This window comes from Psittacula echo (assembly GCF_963264785.1).
Source record: "Psittacula echo genome assembly, chromosome: 6".
Classification (NCBI taxonomy): Eukaryota; Metazoa; Chordata; class Aves; order Psittaciformes; family Psittacidae; genus Psittacula; species Psittacula echo.
This window is the reverse complement of record NC_137743.1, coordinates 13,902,558-13,918,580: the sequence shown is the minus strand read 5'-3', so window position 1 is coordinate 13,918,580 and position 16,023 is coordinate 13,902,558. Positions and strand designations below refer to the sequence as shown.

Here is a 16,023-nt window from a genome sequence, read left to right as displayed (position 1 = left end):
ATCTATTCAATCTTGTCTGAAAGCATAACAAAGGTGTGAGCTCTCTGTCCTTACTCCTGCATAAACGCAGCTGGCAATAAGGACTACCACTGGGAAGTCAAGAACCACCCAGGAACAGCAACAATCACAGCATGTTGAAAGAGAAATGCCTCGCCAGCACAGGAAAACAAGGACATAGACAACATTACAGCATGTTTTATTCATCTGTGTCTCAAGCAGGAGACAGACACAGAGAAGCAATGCTGTCCAGCCAACAGTGGATGGGGCTGAGATTTAGTGATGGCTCTATTACTAACACCTTCTCTGTTCAGGCAGGCTACTTAACCTCTTTCTGTCAAATTCAGCAGGGATATATCTTCAGTTACCCATTTACAATGCTGAGCAATAACACTTACCTAATCTGCAGAAAGGTTATGAGGCTCAGATATTTAATATCTACAGTGTGTTTTGAAATCTCAAAGGGCTTGAACTTGTGCAGTCAAATGGGGCAGGAGCAAGCACTGCAAATGATACGTATCATTACTAGAAAAACACAAATACCCAAGTTATACCTATCACAGGGGGTCCTGGACATCAGACGCTTTCTCAAAGAGTCACCACTTCCCCACAGGTCAGAGGTATTCACCCTTCCCAAAAACCAGGCTACAGATGTCAATACTGAACTGGAGTATAGAGTGGGTTTTCAGTGAAGGAGGAACACAAATACTACCAAGCTGCCCTGGAGATTTGTGTTTCTAAATAAAGGGAAGCTTTAGGAAATCCAAACCCGCCTGAATCATTGCTCTGCTGCCTGGAAATCTCCAGGAGCACTGTGGTCCTGCTGGGCCAAAGGGGGATAACTGAAAAGCACTTCAGTGACTCCAGGCTTTCTCAGGCAGTGGATCAAAATCAGCCAAAGTCATTTCCACACCCAGCTATCCACCTTCCCACCCTGGGGCAGGGCTGGCTCTCCAGCTTCTGAACCACCTCCCAAAGTACTGCAATTTTGTGTGCACAGAGGTGGAATGAAATCCACCAGGTAGTAACTTGCCATTGCATGTTTTTTGGGGAGGCTCAGGTGTAAAGTCTTTAACTTGTTTTTGTTAAAGAACGAAACCCTAAAAAGGGGTAAAAAACACTGAAAAAAAAGGATAAGAGAGTGCAAACGAGGGTGTAAAACCAGGCAGAGCCAGTCTATTGATTTTGGACAGTGGCAGGGAGCAGCAATGCTGTTTTGAGAAACAAATGTCTCTTCAGCAAACACACAACATCCACCCAGGAGCAAGCCAAGTCCAACGCGATTCCAGCAAGCGAACAAAAAGTGCATTGAGGAGATGAGGGACACTGCTGACACTCTGCAAGGGGAAAATGCACACTTCTGGCATTTCCAGCAAGATAGGTCCAGGGCAGAGCTGCATCAGCCCGAAGGAAAGACTGCAGGGTCAAGGAAAGAAGGGTGAAGAAAAAGAGGGAAACAGATGGTAAGAGGGTGGAAAGGACAGGGAAATGACATTCTTCCTGGGATGCGGAAACCAGAGGTAAATGCACACAGTTACAAACAGCAAGCATCCAGAGACAGCAAGGAATTTGCACAGGAAAGGTGAGAGATAAATAGTGCCAGTGAGCAGAATTCAGCCTTGCACAACTGTCAAGTACTATCAGTAATAGCACGTTTTTGTCACTCGGCATGCAAAGGCGGACGTGCACTGCTCAGACCTCACGCACTCCTTAGGAGATAGGCTTTTATGTGTTATTTCAGCCTGCAACGATGTCTGTCTCTCTATATGAGAGGTTTCAGACAGGCTCACAGAGTGGATGATTCAAAAGGCAATTGAAAATCTTTAATGTCAGGCAGTGCATGAGCAGGCAGCCCTCGGTGCTGGGCATGGCCAGCTCCTCGCACAGGGCCAGCTCATCCTCAGGCAGGCTGCTGCATGCCACACACACCTCTCGAAGCAAACAGAGCGCCCATTGCTTAAGTTTACATGAACTGGAAACAGCTCCATGCACTATATTACAGCTCAAAGGCTTCATGGAATACACGCACATGGGTGTAAACCATGCAGGAACTTGCAGCGATGCACCAAGTGCTGTGTGCTGCATCTATGCAGATACATTTATAAAAACCAGATGCACAGACATGTATATGTAGAGATCTGTGTTCAGTTCTGAGCTCCTCAATACAAGAAAGATGAGGAGCTACTGGAGAGGGTCCAGCAGAGGGCCACAAGGATGGTCAGGGGTCTGGAGCATCTCTTACGAGGAGAGACTGTAGGAGCTGGGCCTATTTAGTCCAGAGAAAAGAACACTGAGATGGGGATCTCATCAGTGCATACAAATATCCCAAAGACAGGTGCCAGGAGGATGGATCCAGACTCTTTTCAGCGGTGCCCAGTGACAAGACGAGGAGCTATCGCCATAAACTAGAACACAAGAAGTTTCACCTCAACATGAGGAAGAACTTCCTTACGTTGGTGGTGGCAGAGCACTGGAACAGGCTGCCCAGGGGAGTTGTGGAGACATTCTGGTTGTCTGGAGCCATTCAAAACCTGCCTGGATGTGTTCCTGTGTAACCTGCTCTAGGTGGCCTGGCCTTGACAGAGGGGTTGGACTAGATGATCTCCAGAGGTCCCTTCCGTCCCTAAAGATTTTGTGATATACAGTGTGCATGTAGGCATGCGTGTATATACACACGGAATAATATTCATCCCATTGACCTATATGTGTCTAAAATGAGAGACTGGTCACACTTGTCTATCAACTTGTATAATTGCTAGAGAAAGATCAGCACCTTCAGGGGGTGCTTAGTCTACCCCACCATGGACGTCTAGCTCTGGATGGGGTGAATCATTGATTGTGTCTCCCCACAGGCTGTTGAGGCAGTTCAGATACATAGCTTTTAAATCACCAGTGTGCAGTGGGGTTAATCCCAGCTCTGCACACAAATACCCAGAGCCAGCTGATAGTACTGCATGGTTATGACTCCCTGACTTTTCATATGAAACATCCTGTTCTCAATTGTTTATTGCTTTCATTAACGTTAATCATGATTAGTGCCAGATGTTTGGGAACGGTCATGAGTCCAGCAAGGGGGAAGGTGCAATTAAAGTACTTAATTTCTCAGAACAGAGAAATAAATTGTTTCACCTATGTGAAAATACTTTCCTGTTCTGTTGTGAGCCTCAAGTAACTGTAAGCTTGAACTCATAGCACTTGAAGTGTGGAGGTTGGATGGCAAACACTGACAGTCAGAGAGGTGATGAGTGCATGGTGGTGACTCAGACTGGAAAAGAAGTGGGGAGATACAGGAATAAGTAAAGAAAGGAGGGGAGGAGGAAAGAGGGTGCAGAGCTTCAGAAATAAGTGGAACGCAGAAGGGCTTTGCAATGGAAGGACCATAAGGGAATGGAAAGCACGGCTCTACTCCAGGTGCTGAGAAGGGTGTTGCAAATAATTAAGTCTCATTACTGTAGCTGGTCTAAATGCATCGGGATTCTGAAATGTAGATTAAAAAAACTAAAGTTTGAAAGTTTTCCACTTCAACTCTTTCATTCTTGACCAGGACTATTACTCCATCTTCAATCAACACTAGCTTAGTTGTACAACGGATACAAACATCTGTGCATCTGTCTTGACAAGTTCAAGAGTTAAAACTTGAAAGAGAGGCAGGGCGAAAAAACCAGGAGGTAAGTATGGTTTTGAAGTATGGTCTCTCAAATTCTGAATATTAATAAAAGTGACCAGTATTTCCTGGCACTGATGTGACTTGCTCCTTTGATTTTTATTTAGGTGATGTGCATTTGGGTACTCCAGCCTCACTACAGAAAATCCCATAAGCTTCTAATTAAAGCTACCTCCAGTCAGGACAGCACGAAGGCATGTCACAAATCCAGGTGTTCATGACAATGGGGCTTCACATCTTAAGAACTTCCATGCACAAAGATGTTTCCTTCAATTAGGACCAACACACACAAAGATGCAAGTCTGCAAATGCTGGCCCGAGTCTTCCCGGAGGGCTGTGTAAGGGCAGTGCAGTGGTTTTGTGAACCACCAACATGAGAGGTCTTTCTTGAACACAGGACGATATATACTGGACAAACACACCTCAAACACCAGAGGTGTGTTTGAGAAATCAAAAGCTTAATAAATAAAATGCCCCTGACAAGGGCAGGCTATGAAGCTGCTCTTTCTTTTACATTGGCAAAAACCCCTAAACAAACTCAGAAAACCAGGCCCAATGAGTCCAGAAGACCTTAAATCACACTAAACTAATTCCAAGCCTATAGCTAAGAGGGAAATCATTCAGAGATACCAACTCCAGCGGGCAGCACACATTTACTGGCAAAACACAGTTTGTTTGGTAACTCACTCAGGTTACTGGTAAGAGCATCTAGACTGCACTTTCATGTTTACAGATGGGAAAAGTCCTGGAAACCTTCTCTCTGTCCCCCACTCCTCTGTTTTTCATTGCAACTTCAAAGTTTCTTGCGGCTCGAAGAAAAACACTGGCCTGACTACCTCTGTGATGGCATTTCTCTAAGCTGGTACAATGCAACGAAGAATCGCCCAGGTGTGAGGAGTTTGGAGGCCCACACTGTAAGGTCCAGAGAGCTCATGGCCCTGATAAAGAACATTCTGCAGACCTCCCTTTACTGCCAGGCATCACCACAAACTCTCTGCCTGTCACTGCTTCTGTGCCCGGTGCAGGAACCAACATCACAAACAGCAGAAGCCAGACCTGCTTCACAGCCATGCAAATCACCACACACTGTCAGAGACAGCCTGCAAAACCTAAACAACAAATGGTTGAGCATTTGCACTGCTCATTTGCCGGGGCCCATCTGTGCTTTGTCTTTCCAGGGCAGGTGAAATGGATGGAGAACCCTCATCTGACAAAAAAATTACTATGAGCTTTGCATCTGAACCTGCTTCCCTCCTCTGCTTCCTCACAGATTCCAGTGGACAGAGGTCTATTGTCTCATTTATTCATTCTATTATCCCACGTCACATTTTCTCCATCAACTTCACCCACATCATTCCAGCATAATTCTCGAAACATTTCAAAATCAAGCATGCTGTCTGCCTACCCATTTTAGGACTAGCATGGGACATGAGCTTTGCACCCTTCTGTTGTAGAAACAGGACTGGACTTGTCAAAATTATGCTCTTGCTCTACAGTTCTATACAATTCCCTAGAGTCAAAATATCCACTGGACAGGGAAGAAATGCAGAAAACAGATAACGTTTTCAGAGTGATCCCACTCTCAAGTCAAGCACATGCAAAAGTGGCTGCTACAAAGTAGGAAATGGTAATGAGTAATATTATTTTATTAGCCAAAATAAATTTTAAATCCCTCTTACACCAAGAGGGGATTCACTGCACTGCACTTCAGCGTTCCAAAAGTTAGCATTGGGTCACAAGTTAGCAAGTCACCCAGATTCCCTCTGTAGTTAACAGCTGAATAGAGAGAGACTCTGTATCTGGCTCAGGCTGGTGAAGTGAGGCCACTCTGATTCAGAGTCACCACCTAATTCTCTGTTCCCAGTTCACAGCTTGCTGTCATTCCTGGTTAACTACATCTGGGACAGAAAGATTACAGTAAGGTTACAAAGGCCACATTCTCAGAATCCCTCTAAATGGTGACTTTCAGGGAAGTTAGCAAGAAAGCATTTCTGAATTTTAAGCTCCTGCTAAGCTCCAGAGATGAAACCCTGTCCCTTTTGAAGGTCAGTAACAGATCTATCACTGACTTCACAGCATCAAGAAGCTCTCCTTCTACAAGCTGTTTCCCTACATTCATTGTACCTTTGAAGTCCAGTGCCTGATTTACATAATTATTTTCAGTCTTGTGGACTTTCATATCCTGGGCCAGGTTTGGAACAGCAATAGCACCGGACAATCACTCTTTGAATAAATGCAAATTGGATGAACCATAAACCTTCAAAAGAAGAAGTTACTCTAATAAAATGTGCAGACTTAGAAGAGGCATGAGCTGCAACTTGCAGCTCCCTCTGTTTATTATTTACACAGGTTGCCAACTGTGTGCTGTGGGATATAAGGATGACTGGGAACATCCCATACCAGACAATGGCGTTACCAACTACCATCTTCATTTACTTTCTGTAATTAGAAGGAAGCCGTAGCAGAAGGTGAAGAAACCAGCCCATAACTTGATCTGATGACAGGCAGGACATCATAGATACTTCTATACTGTTATTGAAGAGGGGGCACAGGCTTGCCTACCATCCACAATGGACACAGTTAATGTCTGGGCACGGGTTTGGAGTCAAATGCAGGGAATGGAAAAAAAGCTTGGCATTACTTTACTGCCCAGCACTAGCTGAGCACTCACCTACCTGCAGCCCAGGCTGCTCAAACACAACCATGTTCATACACACTACATCAAGATACATCCCAGGGGGATGGGTGAATTAGCCAGTGCCTTTTTCCTTAAAGACCTGGCACCCCATGCAGAAAGACACAATGGAGGATGTAGCCCTCTTGAAGCACTCAGACATAAGATGCAATGCCTGGTCAAACTTTTCAGTCTCTACAAACATCAGTCTCCAGCGCCATCCGATTTAAACATCCCTGTCAGTGTTCAAGGCCATGTTGGACAGGGCCTTGAGCAACCTGGTCTAGTGGGAAGTGTCCCTGCCCATGGCAGGGGGCTTGGAACTAGATGATCTTGAGCTCTTTTCCAACCCTAACCATTCTATAACTCCGTGATCTGCTACTGTGGAGTACAGAGGGAAACTCAAGACAAATTACAGTAAACTGCACATGAAATAAAAAAGCACTGTATCAGGCACAAGAAACTTACAAGACAGAATTCACTGGAAGCTGTGATAATATTCTGGAGTAGTCCCGGCACCACTGTGGCTACCGCGTGAGACAGGAAACACTGTGCTGGGGGAAACAGGGCTAACCCAACACGGCTGGGTCTATGCTCAGAAAAGCAGTGCCTATTAATAAATAGGTTAAGTAAACAGCTTCGCTTTGGGGAAGCACCCAGCCATCTCTCTGAGCTGGGCAGCAGCAGCAGATTTGCCTCGACTCATCTGAAGCACAGTGAAGCCATTCTACGATTCCACGAACAGAGCCAGACTTCTCCAGAAGAGAAAAAAGGAAGCGAGGAGAGGGGTGGCAATCGCAGTGCCACGGTGCCAACAAATGTGCCAGCACCGACGCCACAACATACCCCTTGGTGGTGACTGGTGGACCCGGCAGGGTCAGGTCAGGTCTGTCTGTGGTGCAGACAATGGGGTCCCACAGAAGGAGCTGCCCCCTGCACAAGTCACCGCGTTCCCCACCAAGCATCTGCTGGGTGAACCCTGACATCAGCCCTAGCTGCGCGTGTCGCCGGCAGTTCCTGTCTGAAGGAGGGCGGCTGAGGACACAGTGAGATCCCACATATTTGAGAGAGGGATGCTGGGCCGCCGGCAGGAAGACAGTGCATTAATTGTCGCACAAGAAAGCCTGATCTCATGAGATAAGACTTTAATCACGGCTTCCTCGCCTGGGGGGTGCAGATGGCAAGGGTTTCACCCCCCACCCACTCCCAGCCCCGCTGCCCCAGTATGCCTCGGGCACTTCAGTGATCTGCTCCCAATTTAGGGTGAGCAAATGTCTGACTGGAGAAGTTCTTGGGAATGTATTTTTTAACCCTCCACCTGCTCCTCTGGCTTTCTAAAAACGGAAAGAAGAGCCCATGGGAAATAAGAGAGGAAGTCTGGGGTTTAAATTATGCGCTGACTGACGCGTTCGATGCCTCTACAAAAACGGGTATCTGCCTTGCTTGGAAATTACTTTTAATCTACTGTCAGAGGATTATTATCAAATCATAAACTCCAAACTAGAAAGGGAAGATTAGGTGACCTAACCTTCTTCTCAGCACGGCTGTGCTTCTTGGTCCTGAAGTAAATCTCCAGGCTTTCACTCACCAGGAGAAACACTCCTGTAAGCCACCAGTCCCCGTAGGGCTGAGCCAGCCTGCACTGTCCCTCATGCAGCACTGGGGGTCACACAGGCAGCAAACAGAAGAAAGCACCGTCTTAGTTGTGCCTCTCTGCCTGACCAACTCCTGCATTCATCAAGGCTGATGTAGAACTAATTTAGGGCAGATGAGACTTACAGTCTTACTGACTAAATGAGGCATAAAGTTTGCAGGGGAAGATGCAACGAGGACGCTGTGAGCAAACAATGGCCTGTTTTCACCTGCTTTCTTAGTTTTGGTGGTGTTTGGGAAAGCCCATCATTCCTTATGATGGACTCAACACAGATGAAACTGTCAGAAGTATCCGTAAGGGAAAGCCCAGTGCTGATGGGGTGTGAGATGCTCCCTCAGAGCTCTTACCCTGCAGTACTCGTCGATGGGCTTCAGCCTTTTCACAGCTACATCTCTGACATGGCTCCTCCGGAACAGGATCTTGCCTGAGGAGGGAATAGATGAAAAAGGAGGGTTAGAGGCATTGCCTGCCATGTGGGATAACACAACAACACCATGCAGATCGGTCAGCAAACGGGGTTTCATCCCTGGCTCTAATCATGGCTATCGGCAGTGCCAGTGACTGAGCTCTGCAACCCTGCTATGCTCCCAGTGGAGGAGTTCTGGTACTGGAGAGGTTCACAGAGCAGCAGCTTTGTGTGACTGCAGCCCCCCTTTGCTATGACACAGACAGTGCAGCACATTGGGAAGAGGTGTGAGGAGCAGATCTACTCCTGCCCTTGGAGCAAACTGCACAGAAACATGCTGCAAGGGCACGCAGGGGATGGATGCAGGACAACGGCTATAAAAGGGGCACGCATGGCACCTCTTGCAGCTGCATGTTGCTGGTCTTAAGTTTGCACAGGAGATGCAGCACATGGCCAACAACTGCCAAAGGCACAGCAGCTCTGTGAAACCTCAGTGACTGCCATCAAACTCCTGTTTGTGTGAGCTGCTGAAACGGGACCACAGTGACTCACAGGACAGTGGGAGGCTTTTGATTTCATCCTCTAGATAGCGCAAATTTGGCTCCTTTTCAGTGATGGCATTTTCCTGGGATGGACTGATACTACGTTATGACTTCCTTCTACTTTGAGGCTGTTCTGGCTCATCCATGCTGGCAGTGCAGGGAGCTTTGCTGGGGTGGGATGCAGGCTCCATCTGCATCCCATGCCTGCCCGCTCAGCTGCCTCCTACTGCGGATGCTCCTGCCCTTGCAGGCAGACAAACCACACAGCCAGCTCATGAGCAAATACAAGGCTGTTGGTGGCAGAGCCCTTATAAATCTACAGAGGGAAACCAAATAACAGAACGAAAATAAACAAACTCTCTTTTTTTGGAAAGTATAAAACCCAATAACCTCAGTGTCCTTACGGGGTGACATTTCTGCAAGCAGTTAAGATTAAACAAACGGCTGGGTTTTGTGTGAAACTGATTGTAACAAAGTTTATCAAAATAATCTAGAAGCTGAATTTCCCCCCACACAAGGATGTCATAGAGTTGGTATTTTTTTGGCTAGAAGTGATTATATCTTCATATCCTTTTTTGGTGGTTTTCTTCCCTTTTTCTTTTGTGTTGCATTTCTTTCAATGTAATAAGACAGGAATAAATTATATGTTCTCTTGTGGTGGAAGAAAGCAGTATCTGCCAGCATTATTTATTCCATAAAATGTCTGCATAAGAAAACCACTGACATATATACCGCTCCCTGCTCCAAAATTCTTCTGCCAACAGGCAAATACGATATTCATCCATAGATCACAGGATAAGAAAATGGACTAGGAAATGAAATCAGAAGCAAAATCTGAATATGTGGCTTTGATTTTGTTGTGATTACACGAGCTGAGAGGTTAATGAAATGGCAGCCTTTAACAGTCCAGTAGCAGAGGCTGTAAACCCTTTCGAACTCTGTCCCTTTTGGTTGTCTTTTCCTCCATAGCTGCTAATTTGGAAGGTGATAAAACCTTTTGTTTCAGGCAGGAGAAAGTAATTTATCTCCATTCCCAATTCTGGCAGCAAAACAGTTTGTCCTGTGAGGTAAAGCCATTTCCTAGTGCCATAAATTTATCTCCCCGGGTTCCCTGTGGTTATCTCATTACAAAGCTGGTGATGAGCCATCCCTGTAGGATGTGGTGCCACGCAGTCACAGAAAACGAGGGAAATCTTCAATAAGTGTCTGAGATGTTCTGAGCTTGAGCAATTAGGTCAAAAGCTGATGGAGAAGGGAAGTAGCGTTCCCATCGCCTTGCACTGATCCACTTTGGACACACCAAAGAATTGCTGTTTTCCTGCTTCTCTGTTTGGTAAATGCACTTCCAAAACATTTCTTCTTATTTCTGATAGCCTCCAGGATCGCACTGCACTTGTAACTGCATATCTGCAGTAAGCTGCATTTTGGGGGGCAAGAGGTGTGAAGGTAGCTGTAAGGAAAAGACTTTCTGAAGCACTTTCTCGGTGCTCCAGATATGCTGGTGTGGGAGATCTTGCTATTTCTTTGCAACTTTTATAAATATACTGCAAAGAGAAAGCAGCATTTTGGAAACATTCTCACTTTCTGGCTTTCCTGGTTTCAGTTCAAGCCACGAGTCGAAAGTTGAACCGGTGACCATATAAAAACATAAAGGAACCAAAGACTTAAACAGATTAAAGATCTCCTGTAAATGCAATTCAGCTTTCCTAAAACTAATAATAATGTTATATTAAACACAAAGTACAAAAAAGACCCCAGGATATGATGAGTCTTATTTCAGTCCTTACATGGAGATGGAAAATATCAGAATGAATGTGCTGTTAGGAAGAAGCAAAGCCCAGAAGGTGCTTCCATTTTTATTCCTTTAGAAAAAGGAAGATTTTCCCTCTGCTACTGGAAGCTGGAAAAGGCCCGATGAGGGCTGTGGGAAAGATCTGTAGCTGCCCAGTCCATTAAGGCATTCAAAACTGAGATCTGGAGAAGGCTGAGTAGTTTAAAGCACTGAGGACTAGTAGTCAACAGAGAAAAACCAAGAACCAAAACAGGGACACTCTGCAAGCACATCCAGTTCTGGTGGGCAGCAAGGAGAGACCCCCTCACAAAGGCAGAGGAGTCTCATTGCCAGGGGTACTGAAGCACCTCTAAGGAAGAACAACTTCCCAATGTTCAGCTTCTCCCCTTTTCTGGGAAGACTGACTATGTTGACAGAAGCTTGGCCAAAACCATCACGACCGACCAGAAGGAATCACTGCAGATCCAGTATGAGTTATTACTGCTTTCTTAGTTTCCATCATTTCTACTGGTCTTCCTTTGAAAGGAGGGGAGGTCCAGTAAGGTAACCCGAAAGACACATTGTTCTCCAAGTGGGTGCACTGGACACAGACCCCATTAACAGAAAGCTTTGCCTAATGAGGCTCTCTCCTGAATTGTACTGCAGCTTTTTTAAGCCTCTTCAGGCACTACACTCCTGTTGTAGAGAAGGACAGGTAGCTTTCTAACCATGCTGCAGCCCAGCTAGGAAGTGATCGGGAAGTCTGTGTGGGGCTCGGATGGGAAGCTGTAGTTATGTGGGATGATGTTACCCCATGCAAAATATTTCATCCACCAATGTGTCAGGCTCAGACCAGGCCAAGAGCAGTCTGGCATACGCTAGGAAGGACTCCGAGGACAGCAGCGCTTGGAAGGAGAGACGTGGGAAAGACACAGGGCTCCAGCCCTGCTGCTAATGCAGGATAACAGTATTTATTTTTATCCTTTTTTCTTTAAAGAAAATATTATTCCTAGGAAATTAATCTGGATAAGAGGCAAAGTATCAGGCTTAGCATTGTAGGGGACATCTTAAATCATCCCTTCATCTCTTTGTGTATATATATATATATGTAGTCTTTAATTCTGTGACCACACACCTCTTCTCCCACAAGATTTCAGTTTCCTCAGATACACAGCGGGTGCACGAAGTGGGAAGAATAAAGCTATGCAGGAGACTGTCTATAGGGCAGCTGCTGATTCTTAAAGGCATCCTCTGCATATCACTTTATTCCTAACATAACCTCATACTTAAGAGCAGCACAGATTTTAAGAAGTGCATGGACCCTAGGAACAAACAGGTTTAAAAGCATCCCAACATGCCTGGTCCTTCCCTTAGCCTATAGGTCCATACTGAACACACCAGAGAGGGCCCATAGCCTAATGCTTTGTAATGGTCAAGGACCACTCACGCAGGGAAGAAACCCAGCTCCTGGTGGGCTTCGTGGCACTATGGAACACAGTCTGGAGGCAAGATATGACCAGGCAAAGTAGCACTAGAAGTCCCCAGCGGGATGCCCAGCAGGAGAATCCAGTCTTTCCTCATCAAGGGAGGGGGACATATCCTATACAGACCCTACAATCACAGCAGATGCCAGCCATCACTGCAGCTACTGCCATACATGGGTGATTTGTAACCTCTAAGAAAGCCTCTAAAACAAATCTCATAATTATACCTTTCACTGCCAAGGAGAGCTGTTGCATATCTAGGCCTCAGGAACTTCTAAAGATGTCTTCATGATATTCCCATGAATGCGCCAGTGGCTCAGCCCCAAGCTGGCAGCTTTGCTGCTCTCTGGAGCCAGGCAGTGAATTGGAGCTATGGCAGGGGCAAGAGGGAGGCAGCAAAATTCCTGGTTAGCTCCTTTCCAAATTTACCAGAGAACAGATCCACCTCTTGCTCTTACTCTCTGATTGCTGAGCCTGACTTTCCTCTCAAGGGATGTCTGAGTGATGGATTGGTCTAAGGACACCAGCTGTTTCATGCAAGGAGCATCTGTCGAAGGTTAAGAAGAGCCCAAACCCACTGTCAAAGGGGTGAAGGACAAACGCATGTTCACATTTAATCTTCAAGTACCATCACCACGCTTCAGAAGGCAGTACGCAAAGCAAGCCATACGATAAATATTCAACAGCAGACAGCTTGAAGAGTAATGGGTGTATTAAAAGTACTGTAATGTCTCATCTGATTTAAGTTTAAAAGAGACATGTGCTGCCTCTGACTACAGAGGTTCCAGCTGTGAAGGCTCTGTCAGTCAGCTGTCTCCTAGGAGCAAAGAAAGCTCCTGTTTCTGCCTCTTCATGTTGTTCTTGTTACTGTGCTCTTGGTTCTCTCCTCTTTTTATGTGAGAACCTGAGAGGTACTAGGTCTGTATATATGTTGCCAACGAATGTGTTCAACCCACGATCAGCTTCTCAGATACTGAGTCTGCGTATGAGAGGAGGTCAGACTCTTTTTGCAGTTACACTGGGGTTGCATTGGTAAAAGGAGCAAAGAATTTATCCCTCATCCAGTTACAGGTTCTCCTCTTGGGTTAGGCAGCATCCTCCAGTGTAACTAAAACCATTTTGCTGCTCAAGTATTTTTATGAAGGCTTCTCCTTCTTACACATAGCTGTTACTATTTTCATACACTGAAGAAGCATAGATGTGCAATCAGATATGACACAAATTCTCCTCAATGCCTTTAAGTGGTGACATCCACCTCAGAGTGCTGCCCGAAACTCCCAGGCATCTGTCCCACAACAACTCCCAAATACGTACTGCTGACCTTGCAATGTAAAACTGATGATTTACAGCACAACACTATGGGATAGAAGAACAATTCGATGTTTCTCATGGAAGTGCGTGTGATTTTCAATGAGATGGCAATCTGACAGTGGCCAAGAAAGAGGTGTGTTCCTTACAAAATAATGTCTTACTGGGGATCCCAGTTTCCATGGATTGTTTTCATCCATGATTTCCTGGAGTCAGAAAGCCAGTGCCAGGGTCCTAACACTGATGGCATTTGCTCCTAACAAAGAAAGGGGAGGGAAATGATTCATAGTGTTTCCACTGGTGGGAGGGGGAAGGACATTTTTAATAAGTAGAAACTCATGACAGAGTCAGAACTGTTGGCTGAACTTGGCTGCCAAAGAACCTCAGTTGATAAAGGCTTTTGCTAATCAGCAGAAATTACTATGGAAGGTGACAAGAGGTGATAGAGACAGATGGAGCAGCCAGGAAAGCCAACACAAGCAATAACAACATTGCCCTGAGATATGGAGGATGGTGGGGAGGTTGTCCTTCTTGGATCCTGTTTTTAATGTGCATAAGTTGCAACGTTAAAGAAAATCACCAAGAAACAATAAAGAATAGGAAGTAACATGGCTTGTATAGAATATCACCAGGAAGAGAAACCTTCCTCCATTAGAAGCGACAAGGAGAATGTGGCCTTATGTGAATAATTACAAGAGGAAACCAAAGACAGGCAAGAGGCAAGGCTGTATTCCCTACTAGGAAAGAGCTCCTACCTCTGAACCTGGCTGCTTTGCTCTGTCTGTAGGCGTGGCTATTACCATCCAGGGACAACCGCATCAGCTTTAGGACAGCTTTGCTAGTACAGACTTTGGGAATTCAAGCACCAGGCACAGCTGGAAGAAGGAGAAAATCCCTGAGCACTGATACTGAAATTCAGGAGTGACAGATAGGGGCCATGGGGTCTCAAGCTAACAGCTCTGTTACTGTTTGTATAATGTTTTGCATAAGCCAAGAGCTACTTGATGTTGTTCTATGTCCTGCTGCTATCACTCAAATAACCCATTGCTCCTCTAATCTCTTCAGCTGCCCCAGCTGCAAATTTCCCACCTCTCCAAAGCAAGGCAGGAATCATGGTATAGGCAAATTATGCAGTGTTTGGGCCGGGAAGGGCAGGCAAAAATGCTACAAAATCATCCTTTCAATTTTCTTACTGTGGTGTGGCTCTCTGTGCATTGGTCTGTATGCACCAGTGAACCTGAACAGACCCATCAACTTCCTTAAACCAACTTTACCACCAGAGTACAGCACAGTAAAGTGCCTACCCCACACAAGAGGATCTCAGTGTGAGCACAAGTCCCTGGATCCCTTAAAACTGAACTTCCTGGTCTGTGAGTGGTTGCAAAATGTTGCGACTGTTGATTCAGTGAGTAAGGTCTTCAAGTTCGGCAGTGAAACTGGTGCCTCCTTGAACTACAGAGCTCAGCGTCTCCAACATGGAAAGTGAACTCATTTTTAATTACTGGTTCCAAGTGCTATATTAGAGTGCAAACAACCAACTGCTTTTAATTGCAGAAAGCAGTCAGTCTGTCCAAGGGAAGAGGAAGAATGATATTTATACCTGCAGCCAGCAACACCGGCAACTGGCACGTCCTCACCTGGAGGAACTGACCTGATGATAATTTTGAGTACCACAGAGATGAGGAACCAAAAAGGAGTCACGTTTTCAAACCATCCGAGAAATGCTGCCTTAGGAAACAGCAGGGCTTCCTCAGAGAGAGGATGCAGGAATGTCCCCCTCTTTGCATACAGTCTTTGCTATGCTGGGAGCAAAAGGCACAGAAAGAGAGGAAAGCCCATGCATATCCAAGGCATCACCCTTGCCCATGCATACTTCTCCCCTAAGGTAAGAGTATACATGCTTTCACATCCACTGCACCCTGTGTTTTGTTCCAGACATCTTCCAAAAAGATCCATTTCCAGAATGCCAGGACCAAGTCATCTAACATACAGAAACATCAGAGCTTACCAATCAAACTATCTAGACCCTATACTGAACTGATCAGAGATACATCAACCCCTACGTCTCAGTGCTGAAACACTTGGTTTTCCTCCTGTATCAGCTGATGCCGGTATCTTGTTTTTGCCTATGTAGTTACTGGCTCCTGACCTCTGGTTTCCAAATCACTAGTGGTCCACAAGACAGTCTGTAGAGCTATGTTCAAGAGTAACTTTCATTTCCTGGCCAGTGTGGGAAGGATGTGGATCACTGCATGTTGATCCAACGAGTCAGAAGCAGCAGCCCTTGTCTGTATGACATATTTGCTGGTGAACATGCTTGGTATCATCTGAGCTACTCCAGCTCCTGACCACAGAGTGAGAAAAGGCAAGAGCTTTTCAAATGCCTTTGTGCCACCTTAACCATGAAAAATGCTCTTCCTGAAGGGTAAGACCATACTTGTGTAGCTACACTAACTAAACTCTTCCTCTGCTCTTTCCAAAAACACCTCAAGTACCACCTTGCTCACTGGGGTCTGCTGAAGT

At 45.8% G+C, this 16,023-nt stretch overlaps 1 protein-coding gene across 2 annotated transcripts in view; it reads right to left on the bottom strand.

Moving 5' to 3' along the window:
• The window catches only part of SH3PXD2A (SH3 and PX domains 2A), a gene marked incomplete at both ends in the record, with an annotated part of 250,002 nt that overhangs the window by 137,496 nt on the left and 96,483 nt on the right, over positions 1–16,023 (bottom strand). For both annotated transcript variants that reach the window (XM_080621336.1, XM_080621337.1), the window contains one exon: positions 8,337–8,413. In XM_080621336.1, the coding sequence (XP_080477462.1) occupies positions 8,337–8,413 (77 nt within the window). The remainder of the gene's footprint in view (positions 1–8,336; positions 8,414–16,023) is intronic.